Source organism: Cygnus atratus, chromosome 6 (genome assembly GCF_013377495.2).
Source record: "Cygnus atratus isolate AKBS03 ecotype Queensland, Australia chromosome 6, CAtr_DNAZoo_HiC_assembly, whole genome shotgun sequence".
Classification (NCBI taxonomy): Eukaryota; Metazoa; Chordata; class Aves; order Anseriformes; family Anatidae; genus Cygnus; species Cygnus atratus.
Genome location: NC_066367.1, coordinates 16,481,751 through 16,496,738, shown reverse-complemented (window position 1 = coordinate 16,496,738; position 14,988 = coordinate 16,481,751). Strand labels below are relative to the sequence as shown.

Genomic DNA, 14,988 nt, shown 5'->3' with positions numbered 1-14,988 from the left:
TAAAATATGTATAGAGATGTTTCTTCAATATTCCGGAAATCCACATTCCACGTTTTGTCTTACCAACATTTGAGAATATCTAAATCGTCAAGTAAGAGTGCAATGTCAAGTAGTGTGACTTTTCCATTGAACTGGTACGTTTGATATCAATGTCTTATATTGCTATACACCTGTGTGCTATACTGTTGTTGTTTTTAGGTTAAAAATAAAATGACAAAATTTCTTATCTATTAATACTATGAAAATGCAAAGTCATGGTATAGACTTCTGTGCCATATTACTTCTGCTTTTGCTAGAATTTGGCCATTTGTATTTTATCTCTTTGGCTTCAATAGCTCACACTATTTTAATATCCAGGCAGGAACCATATATAAAAACAGATGAATGTATAGATATGTTAGTATCAATTATTTTCCCTAAAACAAGTTTGTCTTTGTATTGTGACAAAACATGCTGATACCATTGCAGTGTGACCAATGGTGTATCACTGCATATCTGAAATTCGTGTGTTGTTGGATGTTCTGATGAGTGACCAACACTAGATGAAGGTGTTAAATGTGTCTAAGAAAAGCAAAACGGAAGAGAGAAACAGAAAGCAAATACCAAGTAATACTGGCTGAGAGTCTTCCCTGCTACAAACAGTAGTGTGCTGGACCCATCAAAGGTTTCCTTTATATATATATTCAGTATCTCCCCATCTGGAAAGAAGAGAGTTAGGTACTTCTGATCTTGCAGCTTTCAAAGTGTCATTTTTACTGCTCTATCTTTTGGGATTTGGGTTAATGAACAACAATATATTTCCCCTATGTTCTGGTAATTAACTGTACTTGAATACCTTATACCGAAACCACATATCAAGTCATTCAAGGTTTCTCAAACTAAAGCAATTAATAATCAAATCATCTGAATTTTGAATACGGTTATTCTTGGTTTCAGCTGAGCATTTCTAATACAAAATTTGGGCAGTTAAGATTCATGCAGTAACTGTTTTGGTACAGAGTAACATGATAGTTGACTAGTAATTCTTCATTAAACTTGCAGGTAAACTACTGGAATTCAAATGTAAATGAAGTCCAAGGTGTTGTGATAGATCAAGAAGGGAAGGTGGTGCATCGCTTGTTTGGAAAGTGGCATGAAGGTCTTTACTGTGGGGTTGCACCTTCAGCCAAATGTGTATGGAGGCCAGGTAAGAAGCTTGTGATAAACTCTGGCGAGCACCATGGTATAACTCTAAACTGTGTAAAGCAGTTTGAGCCATCATTTTAAATACACAAAATACTATGGGGGAAATAATTTTTTGACTAGATAAATAAATAAGAATTTGCAGGAGTTTATAATAATGGTAAATGGAAATGCTCCTACAGGGCCTAGACTTTTACATCTTGGTCTGACTTCTGGTCGTATATTTTGGGGGACAAACTAAGAATAAAATTAAGAAAATAATCAGGTGTCTGGGTCTGCCTGACTGCTTTCTCACAGAGAGAGGGTAACTTGTTTGGATTCAACAGAATAGGAAATACCATTTTACCAAGTTTGCTGTCTTAGTCCTTTATTAAACTGAAGGATTGGTCTTCAGAGATGGTGAGCTCCTGTAATTTCAGTAGTTGAATTCAGCTTCCTTATTGCTTACTTAGAGACTTTGGTGTTAAATTACTCTTCCTTTGCACATACAGTATTTTTCATATGTGCAGAGTGATTATCCAGGAATTGTCATTATTGCTAATGCTTTGCACCCACTCTGCTCTGATTGCTCTTAGTGCTAAAGGTTCAGAACAGTGCCCAATCAGTCTTCAAGCAAGTGTATGTTCCAAAATCAACACTGAAGATTAGCTAGGGTTAGCTTTTATATAGATGTCTGATAAGCCTGCTTTCCTAGGACCGGGAAACTGTTTAGCTTAAAAATCTTAAAAACAGTAATTTTTATTTAAAAATTAAAGATCATAAACATTTTGAATCTATTAGCATATAATGACAACCTATGAAAAATAAGCAGTTGAAATTAATACTGAGTGAACGTTTTTCTATCTAGAGAATAGCTCTTGATGCTTAGTAACTGTATATAAGGGTAAAATATATTAGTATTTTTTGCTTTTATAATTTAATAAATACATGAGTCTCTTGCATATTCAGAGTAATAGTAATAGTAAAAACTTCTTTGTTTCTCATGCATATGCATACAGGCTCCATGCCAACCAATTATGAACGTTATTATGGCTTCACGAGGTTTGCTATTGAGCTCAATGAGTTAGATCCTGTGCTGAAAGATCTTCTTCCTACAACAGATGCACGATTCAGGCCAGATCAAAGGCAAGAATGCTTGTTTAAACACCTAATATTTGGTCATTTTAAGGCTGGGTTTGGCTGAGTATTGAATTTTGTCTGTCTTCACTACAGTCTGAACTTGGAGGATTCTGCTAGCAGAGAAGGTACTCAGTACTGCAATCAAATTTCTGCTTTACCCAGTTGAGGGAGAGTAGAAAGTATCCTGTTTGTAGAGCTATAATACAAGTCTTTTAGCAGAGGTAGGATTCTTCATGACAAGCTAGAAAGACATGCTCTGTAACGTCGTGCCCTCCAGCTGTGAATGGAGGCAATATTAATTCCCTCCTAATTCTCAGTTCACACTACTTCGGCATCTGTGATGCATTGAAGTAGCTAAAGAAGTTGTATGCCTAAGGGTGAAGGTCAAGTACATGCAACTGGGGAGTCAAATATCAGTTATTCTCATTTTATGGGGTTCTGACTAGATCTTAAAGTGAGTAAACCACAGACAACAGGCTTGGTTTCTGCTCGTCTTTTGTGATGACTGTTGCTGGAAAATCCCCTGTTCTGGATACTGTATGATTGCTATAGGGCCTGCTGTTATCCATACAGGCTTCTGGAAGAAGGAAATGTAGAAGCAGCAGCATCAGAGAAACAAAGAATAGAAGAACTCCAGAGAAGTCGGAGGCGGCACATGGAAGAAAACAGCATTGAATATGTACCCAAATTTTTTAAGTGAGTCTTTTCATTTCAGTAGAATTCTCTCTGTTTTCAGTGGTGTAACTGGACAAAGAACTACATGAATTACCACCAGCATAATCTGTTTAATCATGAAAGCCTGGAAAATGGCAATTGTAATGATCAGATACCTAGTCTCAGTCTGAAGCAATTTTTATGTAGTTTAAAGCTTTGTAATGGAGAGTATCTGATCATTTTCTCACAATGGGCAACAGCTAACAATTCTGCTGCACCACATGGCCAATGGTTTTTGAACTTTGAAATGGAATAGAAGTATAACATTCTAGGAGCTGTTAGCTTAGATCATTGCTAGCTCTTAGGAGACTATTGTTTTAAGCCATTGCATAAACAAAGTAATAAATAGGGACCTGAACAAAAAAAGCATACATACACACACATACATATAATGTATATATAAATGTATATATATATATGCATTTAAATTGTAGTTGATTTATTTTTGAGAGTGGAGTTTTTTAATTAATCATTCTTCTGAATCAAGAATATCAAATGTCAAATAGTGTGATAGCTTGGGGAATCAGAAGTGAACAGATTGAAAGTGATTGGTGTGTTTTTTTTAGTGGAAAATGAACATAATACAGAGCAAACAATCAAGTGTTCTGCAAGCTAGATCTGTTTTTTGATCCCCTGCACAGAACCTGAATCTGTTATGACCAAAGAGGCTTTTTGTAGCTCTAAAACCTGCTTACCAAGATCAAACAATGGATTTGTGGGTTTGATTGTTTTCTAAACTTTCTACTTCTGGCACAGACAGAGATTGATTTTTGTTTTTAAATCCCTGACTGTTCTTGCCTCCTTTTGAAATATTAAGTCAGATTTAATGTTGGGGTTAGATCAGAGAGGTATGGGATTTGATTGCATATTGTATAGGAGCAGAGATCTATGGTCAGACCTTTATCTTTCTTTTTTCTTCTACAGAAAAGTTATCGATGCTAATCAAAGAGAAGCCTGGGTTACCAATGAAACCTACTGGGAACTGCGAAAGGATCCTGGATTTAGTAAAGTAGAAATTCCCGTGCTCTGGTAAACTGAGAATGTAGATCTAGTAAACATATCACTCTCTGAAGAAAAAATAACTATGCACAATGTGATTCTTATAGCTAAGCGTGGTTTGTGGGTCTATGGAAAAACCTATCATTTGCATTTATATTCATCTTTATAACGGACTTTTGAAAGTGCATTAGACCAGGCCCCTGACCACTTCTGGATCTTTTTAATTTTGCAGCAGCCATTAAAAAAATAATAAAAAAAAAAAAAAGGAAAGAAAGAAAAAGGAAAAAACAGAAACCTTTTAAAGTTTCATACACTGAAAAGTCAGAACAAGAGAAGCAGATGAGTTATCCAAAGTCACTCGGAAGAGGTGGTAAACACAAAACTGCAACCGGTGCTTTAAACAGACATTACGAGTAATGTAATTTAAATTAAAAAAAAAATGAGGAAGAAAAACAGAAAAAAAATCCATTTTGTTTCAACTATTTTTGTTAAAAACTCTTGCGTCACCACACTGTCATTTCTGGCTTCAGGTTAGTCCTTTGGTGTGATGTGCTTGGACTGACCTTGTCAAAAAGATATGCTTTTCTGGAAGCTGTTCCCATTCACATGCCATTGTTCATGCCTTAAACAAAATATGAAGATGTACAATAAGTCATTTTAAAATATGTATGCTTAGGCTTGTGTGAAGGGCAGATTTTTAAAGCACTAGGATTTTATCATGCTATAAATATTAGAGAACCTGTATTATTTAAAATCAAAAGACAAACAAACATCTTAACTGTATTTCAGAGAAACGAGATCTACTGTACATGCTTTAACTTTGGGAAGCTGACTGTATAATCAGACTGAAAAGAAGCTGCTAACTGGTTAAATTTGAGGCAATTTTGGTAAATGCATATGAATAGCTAGTCAGAAAATTCATATTCTAAATGACTGATTCTGAGATGTGATCATTTACCACAGAGTGGACATGGTCTTACAGCGAATCTCATTTCTCTGTAACTGCTTATACAATTAGGATTCCGTGAAGCTTTGCAACAGTGTTAAAGCACAGAAAGATTTCATGGGAAGGTCTCTGGCTTAGCTCCAGAGGTTGGATAGTACTTTAAATGCAACTAATGTTTTCTGCCACACATGCTGTTTACTGGCTCCATTCTTTCCCCATCCACTCTTCTTATCTAAGTTTATAGTTGAGAGTAGGGAAGAGGCTCCCATGCATTGTAGATAGCTACTACTACTTGTGTTGCCAAAATAACTTTTGTGCAAAATTATATTTTACAGTTTTTCATAAAGTGATCCTATATTTTTTGGTTAGGAACCAAGTCTCATATGTGTTGCTAAGCCTCAGTTAATATATGTGGGAGAAGTCTTGGCATTTTCTGTATGAAAATCTTGGAAACACTAAAGAGTAGAAAGACAGGTTTTAATAAAAGAAAAAAATAACTTTATTAGGTAAAAATTACATTTCATATGGTATGACTTAGTCTTCCATTCTACATATACACAGCATACATAATGCACTCCTTTTTTTTTTTTTTTCTCTTTAAGATTGATTCCAGTAATGAGACCTAAAAGAATGATTGGGTAGCTATGTGATCCTGCCAGTAGAGTTGCGTGAACAGCTCTCAGTGGAATACCACATGTACCCATCCCTCTACCTGCCTCTTCCTTTGGCACAGTCAGGTCCCTACAGAGCTGAGATTACTGTGATTATTTAATACCCATTTAGTTCTCGACCTTGTTTGTAAGGCAGAGCAACTAGCTATTGCTGTATTCCAGCTTCTTCACACAGTTATGTTATCAGGAACAAGTATGAAAACCTAAAGAAAATATTAGGTAGAATTTTAAAAAATTTTGAATACTAAACATGGCTTATGAATACTTGGTATAAAAAGTTATGTGCAGATTACCAGGATTTCTTCCAAAGAAAATTGTGAATTATTTGAATAATGATATAGTTTTCTTTCCTACTTGAACCCATTTTTTTCTGCAGTTGTTATTATAAGAAAAAGAAAATATATAAAGGTTTGTTTGTTTTAATCATATTTAGTTGACTTCATCATACTTCCTTTAATGGCGTTACACTATGAATCAAATTGGCACATTGTGTCTAAAATAGCAATTATTTTACGTCACTTCCCTTAAATGCAACATTATTATTTGCCCACATTACACTCCAGTCTGTGTGCAGTTCTCTGTGATATTAGAAAGTATTACGAGTGCATGATTGCAAGTACATTTGAGGGACAGAAACTGCATGTTCTCTCTCTTTTTTTTTTTTAAAGTTGTCTTTTAATTTAAATATAGAAATAAGGTATTTAGTTTTAGTGTTCTAGTGTTTTCTGAATGCCATTCTTTGCAATGCAAACTGAAACTTGGTGAACACTGAGGTTGTTATCACTGCTTGGATTATTCTTTTACAATTATTTATCTGATACTCATTGAAAGAAAAATAGCTTTCAAATTTTTAGAATTAAAAAAACACGATGTGCTTAATCTTTCTATTGAAGGAACTGTTTAAACCTACTGGATGTTAAATTAACTGATTGTTAAATTAGTTAATTATTAGCTAGAGGAATTGCAAAGCAAAGTGTTGCAAGATATTGTTGTCTTTACCAGAATTCTAACAGTGCCAGCAGGTGTGCCATAGGGCTGTTTCCTATAGTACAGAATTCTCTGTTTTCTGTGTAATATCGATTACTTTTTTCCTGCAACCTTGGGGAGACATTGGGACATATTTTTGCTGTTTCTAGAGAATGGATTACTAAAAGGCAGGTCCTGGGGCTCGTGCCCAAACTATGATTTGCAGACATCCTGTGAGATTTCACCGTCTCTGAGGTGAGGGGGATGGCAGGCTGCCCACCCTTCTGCCAGTGCAGTGCACTCAGATTTCCTGCGGTGTGGTGGGAAGTCTCCTTTGCACCTTGGCACCTGCTGTAAGCACTTGCTGCTTTTTGGCAGGGTTGCTTCTGCCTGACCGTCCATGCCAGCTTGTGGGATTTTTGTGCCCCAGGTGGAGACCTTTCTATTTCTGTTGAACTTCACAAAGTGTCTTATGGCCCAGGGCTCAGGCTGAGCAAGGTCCTCCTGACAGAAGCTCTGCTGTTTGGTATGCCATTGAATCCTCATTTAATGCCAACTTGTTAGGGTGTAATCTGTGTCCTTGCCCAGGTCACTGGTGAGATGTCCATCAATAAAGGCTCCAGAATTAACCCCTCCTTGCTGGTTGCCAGTGGGGTGTAAGCCATTGGTCAGTGCCCTTCAAGCCTGGGGATTCAGGCAGTTTTCAGCCCACTGAAAACTCCTCCATTCAGCCAGGCAGTATTTCCTTTGGAAAGGCATAAAAGATGCTTACTTAGTAGATTTAATTGCTACAGGTTTAGTATACGGTGAAAATTAGTGTATTTAAAAACTCTTAAACAATTTAAGAAGTTCTGACTTTTATTACAAAGACATTTTCGCTTTTTTCTGTTTTCTCAAAGTACATATTTGTGTATAAAATACACAGCCCTTATACTTTAGTTCAACAATAGTGACATGTACTTTCAATTAATATTTTAAAGTGTACTTCAGTTTGTTCCTTGTTCCGGTACTGCAGATATGATTGGTTAACAATAGCTATTTTCATCAAAAGTCATGACATCTTACTTAACTTCATTCCTATTTTGGATCCATATTAACAAGATGGCAGATTTTTCTGTGTATTAGAAATCGTTACCTCACTAGGAGATAAAATTTGAATATGAGTTGATTTTCATAGTTTTACTGTGATTAAAAAGTCATCTCAACACCCATTCTACTTCTAGACTGATGTAGGTTGCATGAAATAAACTATTTTTGTATTTGGCTTTAAAAATGTAATCCTACTGTAATACTCTGGTCATCTTACAAATACCATTACCCTTTTTTCTCCTCATTTTGATCTTCTGACTCTGAATGAACTTCTATGTTATTTGTGAGGTCTGTTTGAACAACAGATACCAGGGTGATGTCAAATATTGCAGGACGTGCACATTGCCAGCACTGGTGAGATCAGAGACAGAGATCAACACTAGCTGTTTAAAATGTCATTGGCTGCAGTTGTAAGCTGAGGAATTACCTCTATTTCAGTTGTCAGGATTAATACTGGAGCTGCATAATGAAAGCAAGAAGAGTTTTTAGATTAAATCTACCTGAAAGGTAGTTATTTGTATTCATACACTAAAATGGAAGGATTATGTTAAAGAGAGTTTCATGTGGCTAGGGGAAAAACGATCAGCGTTAACAAAATTGTGTAAGAAACACTGGAATGTCCTCACCAGTCAGCCTGTGTTATAAACAGACCTTGGAGAAAGCTAACAACTTTCTGCTTATCTTAGTGACTACTGGAGCTGCTATCTAGCATTTTCTTCTTGGCTGGCATTAAGTAACAGTCATCAAAATAGTATAAAACTTTAGTTTGTTCTTTTGAGTGCATATTGTTAAAAGTAGAGGTGGTCAAGGATACAATTGCTACTAAATTTTTGTGTTCTTCTGCTAAAAATTGCAAGGGAATGCCTGGTTACTTTTATTATAATTTCACATCACTCATAAGTTTCATGGAGAAAGTTTTTTTTTTTTTTTTTTTTTTTGTCATAGTTGTTTTTAACAGAAGAATCTAGACTGTGTGTGTGAATAAAGGTTTAATTATTCCTGGGGAGGATATCTCCCTGAGCTACCTTGGAAAAGTGAATGGCATCCATAAGAATGTTAAGAATCTCAGTAAGCTGAAAGAAATGGCCTATTTACAGCAGTCTGTTTTATTTTGTGTTATATACTGTAAAGGGGTCTACTTACAAAAGCAAACACATTCTTTGCTCCTTAAACTTGAGTGTATAAACCCCTTCATTGATGAGCTTTGGTACACATTCCATCTTTCTTCCACTAAATTTGAAAGCCTCTTTCTAAAACCTCCTTTGGAAGACTTTTATATGGTATCTTGTAAGTTAAAAAGTGACAGCAATGTACTTGTAGCTGCTTTATATACCCATCTCCTCCTTTGTCAAGTTTTGTGGTATTACTAAACCCATCATGTCTTTAATTCTTTTTCCCTTGTGTTCTCTGACATACCTCAGAGAAGGGAGAGAAAGACTGCAACAGAGAACAGTGAAACTAATGACAGCAATTCTGTCAGTGACACCATTGTAACAAAATAGAAAAAAATAGGAAAATTTCAAACTTGCATGAATTAAAATGTCAGAGCAGCTGTTAAATCTGTTCCAGGCAGGTTATGTTAATACCATTTCTCTTTCCACTGATTCATGACAGCATGAGAAAAGGGAGGATTGGTGACATTTGTTCAGAATGAATTCTGAAGGTGAGGGAAAGTTTTATTCCATTTATAAATAAAAGCTACTGTAGACAACATTTTGGTAAAAGTATGTTGGTAATGTGGACAAAGAAAGTTATAGATTTTATAAACAGAGAAACCATAAAGTTGGAACATATATTCCAATCAGCAGCATGTAATATATTCTGTCATGACCTTTGAACAGTTCAGTGGCAAAGCTACCTATATATACCCTTAGAGCAGTGATCCAATGTTGTCTCCCATGAAACACTAAAACATATTTCCATATTTACTGCTACTCGTAAAAGTGTGCGTTAGTGAATGAGGGATATCTTACGCTAAGTTATAATCTTCCTGCCACAAACTATTAGGGATGCAAAATGTGAAGAGGTGAGCAGATTCCTGCAAAAACACAGAATTGGGTAACTTAATTGTTTATACTCTGGGCATCCTTATGATGAAAGTGTCATACAAAAGCAGCACTTAGAGTGATAAATATTCAACCAGAATAATTCTTCCTTGTGCCTGTCAGTTCAGCCACAAATAAATATTTTTCCTTTTTTTTTTTTTTTTCCTGGAACTGTATTGCTGTTTATGATTGCATTTGTAACAATTGGAGCCTATTGGGCTGATTTCTCATGCCCACCAAGGACAGTCAGCAGTAGACAAGATTGCAAGTTCAGATTTCTTTTCTTGTAATCCTGTGTTCCTTTGTCTCATAGTCCTCTTCCTTTGGTAAATTCACCTCAACCAGGAATATTACAGTAGCATTTAAAAAGTTAATTTTAGTTTAACCTTCAGTATTTTCTGGGCAGAGGAGAATTCAGGACAGCTTCTTTAACTGTGTTGAATAAATAGAGATGTGATGTACAACTATCATTGTACTTGCATAATATTTTATAAAAAATATTTTGAGATCAGACCAGCAATAATGAAATAATACATAAAAATTTTAAACCTGCATTTGTCACCTATCTTGAAGTTAGTGTTGAAAATTATCATTCTAATATGAGGATAGAATTGAGGTCTATTTAGTTCTTAAAATAAGTGTGACTGATATTCTTTGGTGGTTTAAAGGTAGCATAACAAATTCAGATCACAACAAAATTTAATATTCAGCTGAGTTTCAAACAAGATGTGACTATGAGCTGAGAACAGATGTTAATGAATGTATTTTGGTATGCAGGCATATATGCAAAGATAGCAACTAATAGCTTAGTTAAGCTTTTGCTATAATTAGTAAAAGCGGTGTTCTTGTTTCTTTAAAATTATTTATAGACTAATTATTTTCAAGCATTCATTCCCCACTAAGAATTAATTACTTGTCAAGTTTGAGTTTTAAAAATTAAACAGTGTTTGGAACTTGACAGACATGGAGGATGGTTCTCCTCTCATGCAATTGATGTTCAGATGTTGCTAAACCTCCAGTTCCCAGATCAAGGTAGACCTAGAATAATCATTCACTAAAATTTTGTGTGGACCCAAAATAAATACTTTTAGGCTTTTTTTTTCTGGATGGGATTCCTTTTTGTATATTGGTTTGTGTCTGTTATTTACTATATAATACGTGAGAAATCAAGCTGTTAGCATCTTATGTCTGAAATCTTTTCCTTCACCAAACTGCTTGTTCTTTAACTGTTACAGCAGGTTTTCTGAAGCAGATGCTTTATTTAGTGTATAAGAAGCCATCATAAAATTGAACTACTGTGGCATCCAGAGAGATCATTACGATAGTTTTGTCTTAGGAGATGAGGTACATTCGCTTTGTTGAAACCAGTAGCAAGCTTTCTTCTTTCAGTCTGTATCTACTTCCCTTTGTATAATTATCTTTTTGGTGAATTGCAATTTCTGAGCATTTCAACAGCAGAGAATTCTGTATTTTCTCTCCTTTTGCACAAAGTGGGAGCAATGTCACACTTTATGGTGAGATTAGTTCCCATACGCACACGTGACGTAGTAAATTCCAGTATTTATAGATTGCTCACATGCTGAAAATGCCATTATAAGAGTAAGGTTTAGATTAGCTGTCAGTTTTACTTTGCTTACTGAGCTTCATTACTTTTATCAGCATTTACTTTCAGATGGGAAACAACCTCGCACCATTTCTTTACTATGTAAAAATGTCAAAACATAAATAGCTAAATGGGAATTATTTGCTGATTTTCCATATCTCTGTGCTTATTTGACCAAAAAAAAAAAAAAAAAAAGAACAAAAACCCCCACACCAACAACTCTGTTGATTTCTTGTGCACCTTTGTATAGCATCCTGGTAAAAGGAGGTCCTCAGAGTCTTTCCACTGTGATTATACTATTGCGGTAGCTAGAAAGGTATATAGAAACTTGCTTCATCTTTTTTTTTTTTTTTTAAGATGAATTTTAAAAGCAAATAGTTGCTTTCTAAGAAACCCGACATAAAGAGTCAGTGCTGCTTTTTGAGTAACAGATAGACAGTGATTGTTCTGGAGGGCAGTAACACTGTAACTGCAAAGGGTCTACGTACCTTGATGCACCAGACAAAAAATTTTATGTTGTTTAAAAGGAATAGAAAACTGTCACTAAAGGAAAAAAAAAGAAAAGAAGAAGCATTTATGTATCCAGATACAGAAACATTGCCGAAAACATTGTTTTTGAACACTGCAATATTAAACTGCACCCGCAGCACCCTTCATTTTATGCTCAGGAGTTCACTGTGGACTTCCATAAGAAGATGAAGGTGAAAAGGATACTGGGGAAAAAAAAAGTCAGTACCATAATTTCTAAATGACTCAATTGAAAATTGATGTGCAAATCTTTGTGTTAAAAGCTGTATAAACTACTTAAAGTATTGCAATTCTTAAAGGTTTAAATTTAGTGATTCATAGTACATTCAGTAATTTAAAATAATAATAAAAATATCTTCATCTTGATTGCTTTCCTGCAAATGCTCACTCATTTTTGCTTGACTGTTTGCCATTTTGGGGGATCTTTCAGGATGATGATTCTTTACATCTTCTTGATCCTATGCTCCAAATACTGACTATAATTGTGCCTGTAAAAAGCACTTCTACTGCTTACAGTTACTAAGCATCAACAGTTGATGAAAAACATAGGTAGGATATAATTTGTATTAGACCTTTAATTCAAATGCAATAGCTAATCAGCAATGTACACCCCATGTTTTTTTGTGCTTGGACTCTGATCTTGCACAGGCGCCAGTACATCCTTAGGATACCTATTGCAAATTGTCTCATTGAATTCAGTTAAAAAGATGTAGATATTCATGTTTAAATGAAAAGGCTCAATGTTGACATTTTTAAGAAATCAAAGCAATGTACGTGGTTGCACCAGGCTTTGTAGCACTCGATTTCTAATCCCTATGTGCTTAAACAAATGAACACCAATGCAGATGAGGCTGAGCAGCTCCTGTTGATACTCCATTGAACTCAGTGAGCTTCCAGGGGAGTGGATGGTCTGGCTGCCCAAATCATATTTCAGTTTCAGGCTTATCGTACAGTCCAGCATAGATATTCAGCTACTTATACTTGAGCTTATTTTTGACCATGTGGACAGTCTCATGGAAGATCAATGTGTGAAATGCAGCTGTTTTCACTGCTTGCCAGTCAGAGCAATTTATTCAACTTTGGCTCTTTTACATTTTGGGACCTTATTCTGGGGCTTACAGTGTTTAAGAATCAGTTAACTTCACATCTCTGCAAAGATCAATTATGTATGACATGTGGAAGAAAAAGCAGGAGATCAGATCATTGACAATTAATCATACTATGTCTCACTCTGGCAAGCTTAATTGTGCGAATATTTGCAATTCCTGTCCCTGTTTCCCTGTGCTCTCCTCAGGCTGGTGTGAGCCAGAGCAAAGGCTGCTAGTGCCATATGCCGAGGGGAGCAGGAGACTACTTTTGCTGACTTGTGAAGAAGGGATGGCTAACTAAGAGCATGCTCCAAATCTCAGCCTACAAAAAGCATGAATGTGAGAAAGTGCCTCCCCTCTCTCCTGTTAGGCTTTAGCACATCAGTAGAATTACTGTTTTCGGGATATTGAGTTCTCTGGCTACTTCAGAGATCAAACCCACTTGCTAGCTGGGAAACAGCAATGAAAAAAATAATTTCAAGTTCTCACGTAGCGCAGCTGCAATGCACTTACTCTGTGTCTTTGCACCCATGAGTTGTTTTTGACCATGCTGTTGTAGTAACCCTGAATGCAGATGAGGCCTCACGCCGACTACCTCTCGTGCAATAAATAACAAGCTCATGCAGCAGTGGGTGTTGGTGATGATCCTTTGGCAACAGGAGCATCTGTTGGACACGTGATTCAGGGAGGTGGTAGTGGAGGCAGTAGTAAACAAGAGAAATTAATTAGGAGTTCAATCCTGTGATGCGTGTGGTATAGACAATACCCACAATACCAGCTCCAACTGAGGAAGGTCCTATAGCTTCTAGTAGGAAATAAAGGTGAACTTGGCTATGCTATAGTTTCTGTTGTGCTCTAAAATGTAACAAAAGATGTCATCTGTTTCCTTCAAGCTGAGCCGGATTTATCAGGATATTGTGTCCAAAAAACACACACACAATTTTAGTTTTTGAGGAAACATGATGCTCTTTTACCTGTTGCAATGTAATTGGATAATGCATGTACAAATGACTTGTTTAGCCTGCCAATGAATGTTGCTAATGCCTTACCAAAAAAAAAAAAAAGCATATTTTTTGTATTTTTTTCCTCAGAGGCAAATCCAAACAATGCTAGATTTGGGAAACTGTTTACTGAAAAGCATTTTCTAATAGATCTCTGAAGAAGTGCAATTGTATAATTATTATTGTTCAGTGCATACAGTACATTGTCTCCATCACTCTGTACACTGCTGCTATTAGTGCTTGTTCTAATAAAACTCAATGTACACTGTTTAAACTGCTGTCATCTACGTTCTGATTTATTAACATGAGAAATGCCTCAGAATATGAGTCTTGAATGACTTGTTTGTAACTAGATAAGTGGACTGGCTATTAATCGTATAATTCTGAATATATGTTGTGCAGATTGATTTTGTAGAGGTGGGTGATAGTGGCAGCAATAGCACTGAAACAGCTGCTTCTCAGAAGCATCATCCTGTTCCTTTCTAACCTGTTTCCACTGCAGGATTATTTTATAATACTTGTGCCACGTGACTCTCTGTGCAGTTCCTTTAAATCTGGCAGGAGCTACCAATTGCGGCCTTAAAGAAGACAATTTTCTTTTTGGCAGTTCCTAGTTTTATCTTCGTGCTACGGCTGGTAAGAGCCTTTTGCCTTTTTTTTTTTCACGTCAGCTTGCATTTTGTGATTAAAAGGAGCTTGTGGTATGTTTCTCAAGTGGAGGAAATGGGTTCCTGATGTTCTCTAATAGAACTGAAAAAAAGAGGTGTGGAAATAGAGGGGAAAAAAAGTTACTAGACACCCACCCATTCTGATATCTTGGAAAAAACAACAGTATGTGGGATTTTTCCATTATGTGTTCTTGTCTGTTGTTCAGCCCTTAAATCAATTACATTTTATTTAAAATGAAAGCACAGTAAAAAAAAAATGTTTTGGGGCAGAAATTAAAGTTTGTGTTGTTTCTTGGCATTATAAAAGAACAAGTGTTCAAGCAGTCTGGAAGGCTGCCTGCCTGGAAGCAACAGCAATGGAGTAAAAAC

The 14,988-nt window shown here is 35.9% G+C and overlaps 1 protein-coding gene across 11 annotated transcripts in view; it reads left to right on the top strand.

Moving 5' to 3' along the window:
* OSBPL6 (oxysterol binding protein like 6) overlaps positions 1 to 14,217 on the top strand; it is a 101,128-nt gene extending 86,911 nt beyond the window's left edge. For all 11 annotated transcript variants that reach the window (XM_035536951.2, XM_035536949.2, XM_035536952.2 and 8 more), the window contains 4 exons: positions 1,042 to 1,186; positions 2,181 to 2,307; positions 2,875 to 2,997; positions 3,940 to 14,217. In XM_035536951.2, the coding sequence (XP_035392844.1) occupies positions 1,042 to 1,186; positions 2,181 to 2,307; positions 2,875 to 2,997; positions 3,940 to 4,048 (504 nt within the window). In that variant the 3' untranslated portion in view covers positions 4,049 to 14,217. The remainder of the gene's footprint in view (positions 1 to 1,041; positions 1,187 to 2,180; positions 2,308 to 2,874; positions 2,998 to 3,939) is intronic.
* Positions 14,218 to 14,988: the final 771 nt, after the last annotated feature.